This window comes from Cibotium barometz, chromosome 39 (genome assembly GCF_041138505.1).
Source record: "Cibotium barometz isolate CiBa-2024 chromosome 39, ASM4113850v1, whole genome shotgun sequence".
NCBI classification, from domain to species: Eukaryota; Viridiplantae; Streptophyta; class Polypodiopsida; order Cyatheales; family Cibotiaceae; genus Cibotium; species Cibotium barometz.
Window position 1 is genome coordinate 7,153,066 of NC_141084.1, and position 14,163 is coordinate 7,167,228.

Consider the following 14,163-nt stretch of genomic DNA (forward strand, 5'->3'; position numbering starts at 1 on the left):
TTACCAAGATGGTGTCCATCAACGCTCGAGTTGGTGATAGGTTGAAAGGAAATTGAAGTTCGTTGATGCTGGGGGGAAATTACCCGTAGGTAATGCCATGGCACAACACCTGAGCTCTGGCTTCCTTTTTTTCGCTGATTGTAACATGAATTGTGCTATGAGCTCGGCAACCGTGTTTATGTCATGTCATCTATGGGAATATCCGTGTGTAAAGTGAGTGCTCCTCTCGTTGGGCACAGCCATGCAAAGTGGTTGCCCTTGGTGGGCGGGCGCAGTCCATGCGGATAGCCGCCCACAACACGCAAGGACCAAAGTTTTGCCGAGCGTGTAAAGGTACCCAGGGAGCTCTCCCGCCCGCGTAAGGTAAACAGTATGGATGCAGGCTCAGCTGCAGCCCTCTACGCAGGCTCCATCGTTCTGCGAAAGACCTTCGAAGCTGTGGCTCAGAGGTCCCTCTCCTCCATATTCTCTAGCTTGCATGCTCGATTCCGTGGCCAGGACCAGGTGCATCATCGTCATCTTCTCTCTCTCTCTCTCTCTCTCTCTCTCTCTCTCTCTCTCTCTCGATCATAAATTGGGCTTGTAGGGTTTCATGAAAACCTGTACATAATCATGTAGTGGAATGTTTAGTGTTTTCATGTCATTGTGCGCTTCAGGCTTTTCTGCACTGTGCGGGACACCTCTCAATGTTTTCTGCTTTAAATATGAATCATCCACAGCTTTTCGTGGATCATCATTCACTCGCCCATCTTTCTTTCAAATAAGCTCACTGCATGGATGCTTTTCTTGGACGATCTTTCTCTTATATGATATTTCACTGCATGAGTAAATGCTTTCTGTGGATTATCATGTAATGTGTTTTTAAAAAAATGCTTTTGTGGATTCACAATACACATGTATGTCTGCACATATGAATATGTGCGTGTTTCTAAAAATTAAAAGAATCCTGTCTTTATAAATTTCTTTTTGATCTTACAGAAATCACAAACGTCTTTTTGTGGATTCATTGCAGCTCCAAACCTTGCAACAGGAGCTGGAATCTCGATTACAGGTAAGTAGCATCCGTGTCCACAACTTCAGGTTATGGTGTGGTGACTGGTCTTTCCTTAGAATAGGAGCTGACCAAAGGTTATCTCATGTATTAACTCAGGTTTTGAGTCTTCCTGTGGACATGTGCATTCATTATGTGCTACATGGGAACACAGCCCTCCAGGTTTGGCACGCCACGATTGTGATGATTGTATTGTCAAAGCCGGCCTAGGATAAATTCATTTTTGTTATAGTTTTAGAAATTTTCCAGTATGCACTTGGAGAAATATCTTTAGCAAGGGTTATTTTGATCCTTGTTGTTTATTATCAAATGAAAGCAGCAAAAGGTGTTACGGTTGTATTCATTTGCAATAGCCAACAGAAGCTAGTGATATCTTATTTGGATGGATGACAGGGTGCTTTAGACATGGTTATACTCCTCATCAATGATATTGTGAGCTTTCAAGAGGAGCTTGAGGCCCAAGCTTACAATGAGGTTGTTTATACATAAGATATATTTTCTTTTCTGCATGCTTGCATACATACATACAAACAAATGTATGTACGCACACACACATGCAGGTCTTTGAGGGTGGTTTTTGTTTAGAACTTACATCTAGAGCTCACGTTGAGCCAAAGCTAATGGCTGGCTGACATTGGATGTAGAGTGTTCCAAAACTTTCACAAAACGAAGCAGCAAAGCGCTTGGAAGGTTTCTTATCCAGGTAAGACAATGAAAGATGGTTTGGAATCTAGTTTGTTTTCGGTTTATTGTGGAGAGCTCACTCACCCTATGTTTACACTATTGCTCAACCAAATCTCTTGTAATCATGTTTTGTGGAAGCTAGGCTAGAGTGCCTTTTTATGTGATTTTTTTCTCCTCACTAGGCTTGATCCTCAATATTAGTATAATTTCTCCAATAAGCAAATTCAGCCTGAAATCAACCTTTGATGCACCATAGCAGCCCAACTGTAAACCCCCCTCCCCCCGATGTGTGACACTATCTAACCAGCTCATTCTTTATTCGTAGCTGTTGACATGCAGCTTATGCTTTACATTAAATCTTAGAATTCTTTCAGTTGGCAAATGCCATGAGCTCAAACATAATGAATGTTGTGTGATGACTGTTGAAATTTATATACATATATGTTGAGATGTCAAGCTCAACATGAGCTGACACTCACGAGATACCTCTATGATCGTTCGTTGACATTTATGTCATTGGCGGGTTTGGTATTTGGCATCGACATATCTTCGCTACTAGAGATTTTATAGCTGGACTGTACCGATTAGTCCACACCTACTCACTCCACCTAGCGTGTTCACATTATGGACCGCTTGTATATACTCTATTATGTGTGCTAGTTACTTTATTTTCTTTAGACTTCTTTTGTTGTGAAGAAAAAAGAAGAATTTTCAGTCTCTCATCTTGTGTGTTCTCTTCTAGGGTTTGTGTGTGTGTGCGCGCGCTTGCAAGAGCTCAAGCTTTCTTCTCCCTTTTATCTTTCACGTTATCAAAGTTTGGTTTATATTAAGGTCTGAGTGACAAGTAAGAGAAGTACACAAGGTAAGAGCTTCATCTACTCTTTTCTTTTTGTGTTGGCTCTTGTTGGAGCTCTTCGGAAGGCACTAGCAAATGAACTCGAATTGAGGAGCTTTCTTCGAAGAAGCAGAGCTATAGGGTAACTATAAAGTCCGTTGGATAGAGTTTTTCGGGTCGAAATTGCGTTTCGGGTGCGTTTGGACCTCCGTTTTTTAGTTTGCACATGTTTACGAGCACTGCGGGTAAGTTTCGATTCTTTGTAGAACTTTGTTTTTGGAACCGCAAGAAGGGCGATTGGTTGTCCAGACATTGTGTGTACTGTAAAGAGATCTTAAAATTGTGATTAGATGTACAAATTGAGGTCACTGGTTGTGACAGTTTGGGTACAGTATAATACTGATGTAGAGAATACATCAGTTTGTGCAGGTCAAATGAGAGTGCTGTTTTTGGTAAATTTGTCTTGTAGACAAGATGTCGAATGATGGAATAAACTAGATTGTTGAAGCTTGACAAGAACAACTTTCATGCTTAGAGGTTTAGATTGATAAATTTTCTGATGGAAAAATGTTATTGGGACTACATTGAAGGTGAACATGAGGAGGCACCAAAGATACCGTAGATTAATCCAATTGTTGCAGATGTAAGAATTCAAGGATTGGAATTGAAGAGTAAGAAAAGTCATGTATTGGCTTTCTATTAGCATACAAGACTCTATGATTGGGCATATACATGATGCCAAGTCACCTAAGGAGGCATGGGATACCTTGATAAAGCTGTATGAAACTAACACCAAAGCATGAATCATTCAGTTGAAGAATGAGCTTTATACTGTAGAGAAGAAAAATATGTCTGTGAATGATTATGTCTTGTTGGAGATCAAGGACATTGTGAAATTTCTTGTATCAATAAGGTGGAATTGTGTTTACGTGGTCTTGGATCATAATACAAGGCGTTCAAACTCGAGAGAATATTTTGAACTTCACAGATTTAGTATCAATGCTGATTATTAAAGAGAAGAATTTGGGTGAAGCTCAACAGTCTTCACAAAACAAAAACAGTTCAGAGCAGCATGCCTTCGATACAAGTGTAGATAGAGGACGAGGTAGAGGTCATGGATGTGGCCAAGGTGGTGACCAAACAGGTAATCAAAATTATAGTCGGTAGTAACAACAGTTCCAGGATTCGTAGTAACACACAGGTGGAAGAGGCCAGTTTAGAGACAGGGAGAGTCAACGAGGTCGTGGTAATTGGCAAAGGCAACATAACGATACACGAAATTGTTTTTACTGTAGAAAGCTTAGACATGTGCAGGCAGATTACTATAAGAAACACAGTGACATATGAAATGAAAAAGTGTAGCAAAATAACTATATATCTTTTAGTAGAAATAACGAGGATAATGAGAGGTAGTTTGTTATGTAACATGTAGTTAATGTTGTGTCTGAAAATGATGTACTAGCATGTAAGGATGACGTATGGTATGTTGATTCAGGTGCTTCGAACCACGTGACAAGTCATGGTGAGTGGTTCAAGAAAATGAAGAGTCTTGAAAGACCAGGTTTTGTTGAAACAGAAGATGACACTGCTCATCTGATTGCCCATGTTGGAGATGTGTCATTGTCTATGCAGGATGGTAAGGTGAAGTACCTTGCAGATGTACTTCATGTTTCGAACATTACGAAGAATCTGGTTTCTGTTGGTCGTCTTCTCAAAAGGAAGTTTGAGATGAAGGATTTGGGAGATCTGCATTACTTTTTGGGTTTACGCACCTGGTGGTATTTGGCTGTCACAGAGATAATATGTATTAGACATATTGTCCAAGTATGGGTTGATTGATTGTAAGTCAATCTCGGTGCCATTAGATCAAAATGACAAGCTTAGTGCGGATGCATGTTATGTGTTGGAGGATTCCACTATGTACAGGAAGATTATGGGGAGTTTGATCTATGTCATGATCAGCTGGTTGGATTCGAGTTACACTGTTGGCTTAGAGAGCCAGTTTATATAGGTTCCATGTAAACCACATCTTGACTGTGCGACGCACACTTCAGTATTTGAGAGCCACTGTTGATTATGCATTGTTTTATGTAGAGCAGGTGTACCATTGGAGCTATATGGATACACAGATGCAGATTGGGCAAGTAGCATCTCAGACATGAGATCTACTAGTGGATTTGTTTTCATTGGAGAGTGCTGCTGTGACATGGAGCAACAAGAAGCAGTCCACAGTTGTTTTGATGAGTACAGAGACAGAGTACAGAGGAGTTGCGGTGACAATATGTGAGGTAGCTTGGTTACGCAAGCTACTTGTTGATTTGGGGTTGCATGTGGAGAGAGAGGTTGTTATATATTGTGACAATCTTAGCAGTATACAGTTGGACGGAACACATTAAGGTACATTATCACTTTATCAGGGAGAGAGTCTTGGCAAGCGACATCGACCTGGCCTACATCAACAAACAGGATCAAGTTGCTGACATCTTCACGAAGGCTCTGGGAGCTGAGAAGCCTCGCAGATTTCGAGATATGCTTGGAGTTTATGAGCTGGAGTTGAGCTTGAGGAGGAGTGTTGAGATGTCAAGCTCAACATGAGCCGACACTCACGAGGCGCTGCATGATCGTTCGACATTTATGTCACTGGCGGGTTTGGTAGCTGGCACCGACATATTTTCGCCACAGATTCTACAGCTGGACTACATTGACAGTCCACACCTACCCACTCCACTTAGCGTGTTTACATTATGGACCGCTTGTATACACTCTATTATGTGTGTTAGTCATTTTATCTTCTTTGTAGACCTCTTTTGTTGTGTGAAGAAAAAGAAGAATTTTCAGCCTCACCTTGTGTGTTCTCTTCTAGGGTTTGTGTGAGTGTGTGCTTGCAAGAGCTCAAGCTCTCTTCTCCCCTACATCTTTTCAATATAGATGGTAGAATCTATGTTGCATCTAGATTTCATGTGTGTACATGTATATGTATTTATAACTTTTCAACAGTACCTAAACAGTATTGTAAAATCTAATTTTTTTCCAAAACCTGTGTCAAGTGCATCCCACACTTGGCTGCCACATGGACATATCTGAACAAGAAGGTGTACGACATGGAGTGGAAAACTGGTTCCATGTGAGCCCAGTCCGGGACGAGTCGGCCCCACGGTTCTACTCCATGCGTCCGAGGTTAGGTGTGCATTGTCCTGCTCTCATGAAGTAGTGCCGGTCCGCGCTGTGAGTCTCCCTTTGGAATGATGTCAGTGGTTCTGTGTATCTGGTATGATACTGGATGTCAAACCTTTGAGTAGACATGTAGGATTTGCATGTAGGGATGGGGCGAGCCCATAGGGCTACCCCAAGATCAATTATGTGGGCATGGGGGAGGTGTAGAACCACCCCCAAAGGGCCAAGAGGGCCCCGGCTGTGCCCATTAACCATGTGATGGACTAGAAGGGCTGTCGGCCAGCCCTAGGGCCTCTGGACAGCCAGCCGATAGGGTATTAGGCCCTTTAAAGCCTGTCGGCCAGGTGTGGGGCAGCCCACACAGGTTGCCCAGCAGTCCATAGAAAAAGCGCGTATTAAATGTTGGTCGTGAGCTTCTTCAGCAAACCGACCTCAGTAAACTGGCCAACGAGGATTAGAAGGGGGTATAAATACCCAAGCCCAGAATTCAGTTCATTTATCTCATATTTTACCAAGTGTTGAAGCTACTCAAGGGGCCAAGACAGCCAAGGAGGAGTTAACACAAGGGTTGATTCTAAAGGTCAAGGGTAGAGGATTATCCTCAGCTAAGATGTCACCATTTGGTCCATCTCCATTTTTGGAGCCACTTCTGTCACTCCATAGAGCGGCTAGATTTGTGCCATGTTCACATGGGGGCAGCCCAATGTCCCATGTGAAAGGGCCAGCCTTATGGTGTCACATGGACGGGAGCCAGATCAGTGCCACCCGTGTGACCAGTGTTGCGTCACATGGACGAGAACTAGTTTCGTGTCACCTGTGTGTGACTTGCTTCGTGCTGTATGAACAGGAGCCTGTTGGTGCCATCCGTGTATGGCCAGGATGGTGTCTTACCTATGGGATTGTTACTCCATAGGAAGATGACATATTTCTATATATCTGTCGCGCCAGTTTTATGCTCGACAGGAACCTCTTGTACAAGTTTCATGAAAGGGAGATTTCGTCTATTATTTGTGCACATGCATTTATGCCTGCATGCATAAATTTGTTTTTGCATGACTTGTTTGCGTGTCTGTCTGTTATGCCGTACCAGTACACTGGACGGGGACACCCCCAGTGTACCGTGGAGTGCTGTTTGCTGACTTGGTGTTGTGGCGTGTGAATAGGTGGTAGTATTTTCATTTTGGGCTTTTTAAATGGTAAAATCGATAAACTAGAGTGAACCTTAGTATTTATAAGGTATTGTGTTCACACCCATTTTAAATAGGGGCTGGATATTTGCTTATGGGGGGGGACCAAAGTAATAAGTTGAATTAAGGTTTTATAACCTTAATTAAAAAAAGCCTTGCATGGAACTTTTCTTGGAAATAATCCACGTGTGGGTTGGTGGCTTCTCTTGCCTTATCCATGCCTGGCTGTACTGGCCTCTTCATCGGTTGCTTTACCCGTCCTTCACTGGCTGCTGTACCTGTCTTTTCCACGCCTGTTGAACTTGCCTCTTCCACGCTTGCTGTACTTGGCTGTACTTACCAAGGAGCTGCTATACTTGCAAACAGAGCTGACTGTCCTGTTGTACCTGCAAACTGTTGGCTGCCCACGTGTACTTGCAAACTGTCTACTTGCTGTCACATTTATACCGGTTGGTTGCTCTGTTTACAACAGCTGATTGCTCCCATATTGAGTATAATACAAAGGAAAATGGTCTTCATTGCTGAGATATGAATTAAAATCCATGCCAGGTATTTATTTCAATATTTTATCACAAAATTCAGATAACAATTAAAGTTAAATGTTGTTATTTCAAACTTTGTGTAGGCAAGTTTCTTCTCCAGTTGCATACACCCTAGAAGATCATTGGGTAGTGGTTTCTCCCATGATTGCCACCGCGGCCTCACCTATAGAGGAGCCAGTGAAGGTCAAGAGGGTATGAGGAAAAACCAGGTACAAAGCTTTATTGGGAGAACCGAGATACGTTCCCTCCGCGGTGCATCACTGTTGCCTGCGTTAGTACGGGCATGCCTATTTGTGCACGGTCCCATAAGACCAGTGAAAGGCAAGTGTGCACCCAGTGAAGGTGGGAATGAGCCTGAGATTTGAGGCTACTCCGACCAACACCTCTTCATCGACTTGAACCAGTTTTATTTGGTTGTTTTCACTACCTTGTGGAGAAATTTGGCTTGTAAGGCCGGTGACACTTGTACAAATATAAATACTCCAAGAAATACAAAAAGTATTGAGAGGGGGCCGGTCCTTTCCGGCCCCAGTGTTGGTGTCATTTGTATTTTCAGTATTTCCAGTATTTGTGTTGTTGATGTTGTTTCCATTGTTTAATAACAGTTAAATTAAGTGTTCTAAATATGTGTATATTGTCTTTCAATTTGTAGGCCTCCTATAGGGAGCGGTCACACTATCTCCATTTCTGGAGCCACTTCTATGGGATTGTCGTTCCATAGAGCGGCCAGATTTGTACCATGTTCACATGTGGCCAGGCCAGTGTCCCATGTGAAAGGGTCAGTTATCTTGTGTCACATGGACAGAACCAGTTTTGTGCCACCCGTGTGTGACCAGTATTGTGCCATATGGATGGGAGCCTATTTGTTGCCACCCGTGTATGACTAGGATTGCATCTTATCCATGGGATTGTCACTCCATGGTAGGACTGATATTTGTGCCGACCTTGTCTATGGGATTGTTACTCCATAGGAAGACGCGTGCCAGGATGTGTGTTTTGCCTATGGGATTGTCACTCCATAGGAAAACCAGGACTTCACATTTCTGTCGCGCCAATTTTGTGCCCGACAAGAAATCCTTGTATAAGTTTCATGAAAGCGAGATTTTGTCCATTACATGTGCACATGCATTTGTGTTTGTATACATAAAGTTGTTTTCGCATGTCTTGTTTTTGGTGTTTGCTTGCTATGATGTGCCAGTACACTGGATGGGGACGCTCCCAGTGTACCGTGGGTATACTGTTTGCTGACGAGTTGTGGTGGTGTGTGAACAGGTGATAAGTATTGCCCTTATTGGCCTTTTCAAACGTAAAATTCATAAAGTTATGTAAACCTTAAATGTTTATAAGGTTGGATGTTCACACATTTAAAATTTTATCCGGACACTTTCTAATGTGGGTGTCCATGAGCTAACCTTGATTAAAGTTTAATAATATTAAAGCATCTATTGCATGGGCAACTTATCTTTTCCCACACGTGGAAGATATTGAGGAGGGTGGTTGTTGGAAGGGAGGCGACTACAGAATTTGGAAAGAAAGTTGATTTTTGGGCTGCTGTTTTCTGTACTCGCCTCTTGTGCTGCACCTGCTTGCTGTACCAGCATCTGTACCCGCCTCCTGTCCCATGACGAGTAGATGCATGGCGAGAAGTGACTGATATCTCTTCGTTGTGTATAAAAGACCTCAACCGTTGAGATGCTGGGTCTCCCTACTTCAAACGAGGTGGATTCTTGAATACTAACTCTCCACCCTCTCCTTCCTTGAGATCACCCTTGCGGATGAGATAAGAGAGTGCCAACTCCCTTGGCTTCTTGCCCACTTCATGAGCCGTGGACTCAAAGGTCATATCCACCATAGCATCAGATTTCCTTGCTTCAGTGACACTCTGTACATGGGGATTTGCTTCTTGTTTTTCCTCATACCCTCATGATCTTTACTAGCTCCTCTAGAGGTGAGGGCGCGGTTAGGGCAATCATGGGAAAAATCACTATCCTGATGGCCTACTAAGGTGTAGGCAGCTGGAGGTGAAGCTTGCCTACACAAAGCTTGTAATAAATATTTAACTTTAATTTTTATTTGAAGTTGAAATAAAATATAGAAACAGATACCTGGCAAAGGTTTTAATTCAAATCTCAGCACAGAGAAGATCATTCCCTTTTTGTTGTACTCCTAATGGGTGCAAACAATAGGTACAACCGGTTACAACTGGTACTGCTGGTACAGGTGTAGGTACAACAGGTAAAGTAAGTATTGTATGTATTGCTGGTACAGATGCAAGCATAGTAGGTACAGTTAGTGCTGCTGGTACAGATGCAAGTACAACAAGTTTTGCAGGTACAGTTCAACAGGTATAGATGGAGGTACAACAGGCAGGTATAGATGCAGGTACAACAGACGGGTACAACTCTGCAAGCAGGTACAGATGCTGGTACAGCAGGCGGGTACAGCACAGGAGGCGGGTATAGATGCTGGTACAGCCGGCGGGTGCAGCACAAGAGGCGGGTACAGCAGGCGGGTGTAGCACAAGAGGCGGGTACAGATGCTGGTACAGAAAACAACAGTCGAAAAATCAACTTTCTTCCCAAATTCTATAGTCGCCTCTCTTCCAACAACCACTACCCTCAATATCTTCCACGTGTGGGGAGAGAGAAGTTGCCCATGCAATAGATGTTTTAAATATTATTAAACTTTAATCAAAGGTTAGCTCTGTTGGGGTAAAGGCGTTATGCCCACCCTTATAGTGTGTACAAGCCCATAAGTTATAGTACATAGTACACTTAGTACTTTTAATGTACTAAGTGCACTATGCGTACTAGTGCAATATACATGTGTGATAGGGGAGTCACACACTCATATCATTATGAGTTGACTATCCCCACAACTCTCTCTCTCTCTCTCCCTTGTTCTCTCTGTGTATGTCTCTCACATGAATTAACCCTAATTCTTCCTTCTCCCACACAACTGGTATCAGAGCCAGTGCCCTTCGAATCTCTGGCGTGGGCAGGCAGCAGCTCGACTCTCCCATTAGCCTGTGTGTGAAGAGGCCAGAAGCGAACTACTAGACAGCAATCAGGTGGGCGGAAGGAGAAGGTGGCGGGCAGCCACTTCTGCGCTGAATCACACGCAAGGCAGCTGAGCGTGGAGCGAAGAAGCGTTGGCAAAGGCGTTGGCGAACAAGCGAGCCACTGAAGTGAGCGAAGGCGAGCGCTGGGCGTTAGTCGTCGGCTGGCTATTAGGCGGGCGGCGCTCAAGTTGGGTGACGTGGAGCGAAGGCAAGCTCGACACGCCTACATAGGCTATAGGTAGCCAACAGCCCGTCATGTAGACTGGCGCTAGGCGAGCGAAGCGCACAGCAGGCAAGGCGTAAGAGGCGCACAGGCACACAGGCGACTAGAAGGCACAAAGGCTCTTCACGACTGCCCCAGGCCTACGTCAAACTGCAGCAGCAGGCGCATCAAAGCATCAGAAATCAGCAAGAAACCTCTCATAGCCACGCCCAAGAAGAGCAACACGTTGCCTGCTGAGGAAAGCTACGCTGCCCAGCCATCCGTACAGCTGCAGGTGCATCAACAATACCTTCAACATACACACAGTCAGTGTGTACAGCAGCATCAACAGCAAAATCGACGCCCTCCTTTCCTGCAACAAAAATCAGAAATTACAAGGTATTTGCCTCAATTTTTTTTTGGGATTTGCAATTGAGCAAGTACAATCATCAATTGAGCAGGTACAGGTGCCGAATTGCTCAATTTTTTAGCAAAATTGGCAAAATTGGGTGACATTGGTCACAATCAGGATCAATTTGCAGGAAATTGGTCACAATCAGGATCAATTTGCAGGAAATTGGATGTCGAAATTTGGGGCTTTTGATGTAATTGTGCAATTAAGCACTCATACATGCTGTATGATGTGAGAAATCGCACATTTGGGCAAAATTGCAGCAAATTGCAGTGCAAATCAAGGGGCTTTTGTGCCGATTGGGTTGATTTGCATGCCGGCACTCGCAGTTGATGCTGTGGATAATGTGTTGATGCCTTACAAGCACTCAATGTGCCTGTAAATCAAGGGGCTTTCATGTATTGGATGTATACGTGGCTAGGGGGAAGCTTTGTGAAGACTTTGGATGCCTTCATGTGCGTCAATGTACCATGTATGATCAGAAATTGATCTTAAATCAAGGGGTTTTTCAAGTTCGTATGCTTGTTGAGCTTGGCAAAGCAGCAGGCAAGACATTTATGCCTTGAATCCTCAAAAAATCAGCTTGTAGTCAAGGGGCTTTTGCCCAATTTCTGTTCGGGACTGTTGTATGCAGTGTACAGGACTGTAAAAGTCTGATTTTCACTCATTTGGACAGCCAGGAGAGCATTTATTGCTATTGTACCTGTTGGTACAGATTTTGCACAGCTTTGTGCAAGTTTTGGCATGGCTGTACACTGTTTTGAGTGACCAAAAGGTTCAATTTCAGCTGCTGTACTTGTCGGTACAGGTTTGGTACATCATTGGTGAGCACTTGGTACTGCTGTACAGTACTTTGGAAGGGCAACAGAGCACATTTAAGGTGCTGTCCAAAATCTGCAGCAACCAGATTTTGGTGATTTCATCACATAAAGTGGGAGAAAAGTTGCATTTGTGCTTCCGCAGTGGGAGATAAAGCTTGGGAGAAAAACTGTGAGCACTTTGTGTGCTTTTGGTGCAGTGTTTGCACATTTTGCAGGGAGTCAGGCATTGACAGGTTGCATTTTGCTATGGCAACCACAGGTGAGAGCTCTTCATTGCTTCACATCAAGAAGCTTGAAGGCTCGCATAATTATGATATTTGGCAAACCGAGTGCTACAATGTGTTGCTCCAGAAAAAGCACCACAAGCCTATCAAAGAAAGGGGTGTAATGCCCGCTTCTCTTACTGCTGAAGAGTGGGAAGATATGGATGAGCTGGCAAGATCTACTATCATGTTGTTTGTGTTAGACTCATTACTTTTCAGCATTCGTGAAGAGAAGACAGCTTGGGGAATGTGGCAGAGATTGCAGGACTTGTATGCCCAACAAAGTGCCTCAAGCAAAGTGTATTGGTTGAAGAAACTCATAGGTCTTCAGATGAAGGAAGGGGCGTCTATGACAGCCCATCTAAATGAGTTTAATGGTATTGTCAGCCAGGTCATTAATCAAAAGTTGGCAATGGACGATGAGTTCAAAGCCACTTTTCTGTTATGCACTTTACCAGAGAGTTGGGACACATTCAGGACAGCCACTAGCAATTCGCATGCTATGCTGTCATATGCAGATGTTGAGGGTGCTCTTCTTCAAGAAGAGATGAACAGGAAAAACAACTCTGTTGGAAAGTCCAATGCAATGAATGCACGTGGGAGATCCCAGCAAAGGGGAAAAAGCCAAGAAAGGGGAAGGAGCAAGTCTCGCTCCAAAAAGGATTTGGAATGCCATTATTGTGGCAAGAAGGGACACATTAAAAAGCAATGCTACAAATGGAAAAATGATCAAAAAGAAAAGGGAAAAGGCAAAGACAAAGAGAAAGATGAAGCCAAAGATATAAAGCCAAAGGGCAAAAGTGGAGTCAAGATTGAAGAAATCAATGTGTCACATGCACGTGGTAGTGAGGATGAGGTCCTATTTACTTCTTCACTTGATGCCCATTCACTTCTTACAGGTGGTCATGGTATGCACTCATGGATCATTGATTCAGGTGCCTCCTTTCATGTCACAGGTTGCAGAGACTTGTTTGTCAGGTATACTGCTGGCAATGAAGGAGTGGTTTATTTGGGTGATAACCATGCATGTAAGATTCTTGGCAGAGGTGATGTGAGGCTTGTGTTTTCAGATGGCTCACAGCTTATGCTCCATGATGTCAGGCATGTGCCTGAGATCAAGAAGAATCTGCTTTCTACTGGACAGCTTGATGATGCTGATTATGTTACCACATTTGGTAGTGGAAAGTGGAAAATTAGTAAGGGCTCACTGGTTGTTGCCAGAGGCTCTAAGGTGGACACTCTTTACTTTATGCATGCAGGTGTTTGTCACCATGCTAATGTAAATGCAACCGAGCTGCCGGAAATCTCTATGTGGCATAGCCGGTTGGGACACATGAGTGTCAAGGGAATGGAGCAATTGTCTCGTTTGGGTTACTTGCCTTCTCTAAAGTTTTCAAGTTTTCAGTTTTGTGAGCATTGTATATATGGTAGGCAACTACAGTGCCCCCACAAGAAAGCTCTTGGACAGAAAGATGCTCAGTTAGAGCTTGTGCATACAGATGTATGTGAGATGCCTCAGCTTTCTTTGGGAGGGGCAAAATATTTTGTGTCTTTTATTGATGATGCCACACGCAAGGTGTGGGTCTATCCTCTTCGTTTGAAGAGTGATACATTCTCAGTGTTTCAGAAGTTTGTTGCTCTTGTTGAGAATCAAACTGGCAAAACACTGAAAGCTTTGCGTTCCGACAATGGTGGAGAGTATATGTCCAAACAGTTTCAGGACTTTTGTGATGCTAAAGGCATCAAGAGGGAGCTCTCTACTCCTTATGATCCTCCACAAAACGGGACAGCAGAGAGGATGAACAGGACCATACAGGAGAAGGTCCGTTCTATGTTGTCACATGCTGCATTACCTCATGGTTTTTGGGCTGAAGCTGTTATGACAGCCGTTCACCTTATAAACAGGTCACCTAACACGAGGCTTGGTGGGA

General features: G+C 43.6%; 1 protein-coding gene across 9 annotated transcripts in view; it reads left to right on the forward strand.

Annotated features, from left to right (window-relative positions):
- Positions 1 to 272: 272 nt before the first annotated feature.
- LOC147615667 (uncharacterized) overlaps positions 273 to 14,163 on the forward strand; it is a 51,831-nt gene continuing 37,940 nt past the window's right edge. For 5 of the 9 annotated variants that reach the window (XM_086778211.1, XM_086778212.1, XM_086778213.1 and 2 more), the window contains exons 1-5: positions 312 to 504; positions 979 to 1,051; positions 1,151 to 1,213; positions 1,445 to 1,525; positions 1,696 to 1,754. In XM_086778211.1, the coding sequence (XP_086634337.1) occupies positions 377 to 504; positions 979 to 1,051; positions 1,151 to 1,213; positions 1,445 to 1,525; positions 1,696 to 1,754 (404 nt within the window). In that variant the 5' untranslated portion in view covers positions 312 to 376. Of the gene's footprint in view, positions 505 to 978; positions 1,052 to 1,150; positions 1,214 to 1,444; positions 1,526 to 1,695; positions 1,755 to 14,163 lie in introns of all 9 variants that reach the window. The other 4 variants (XM_086778215.1, XM_086778216.1, XM_086778220.1 and 1 more) reach the window with 3 other exon arrangements.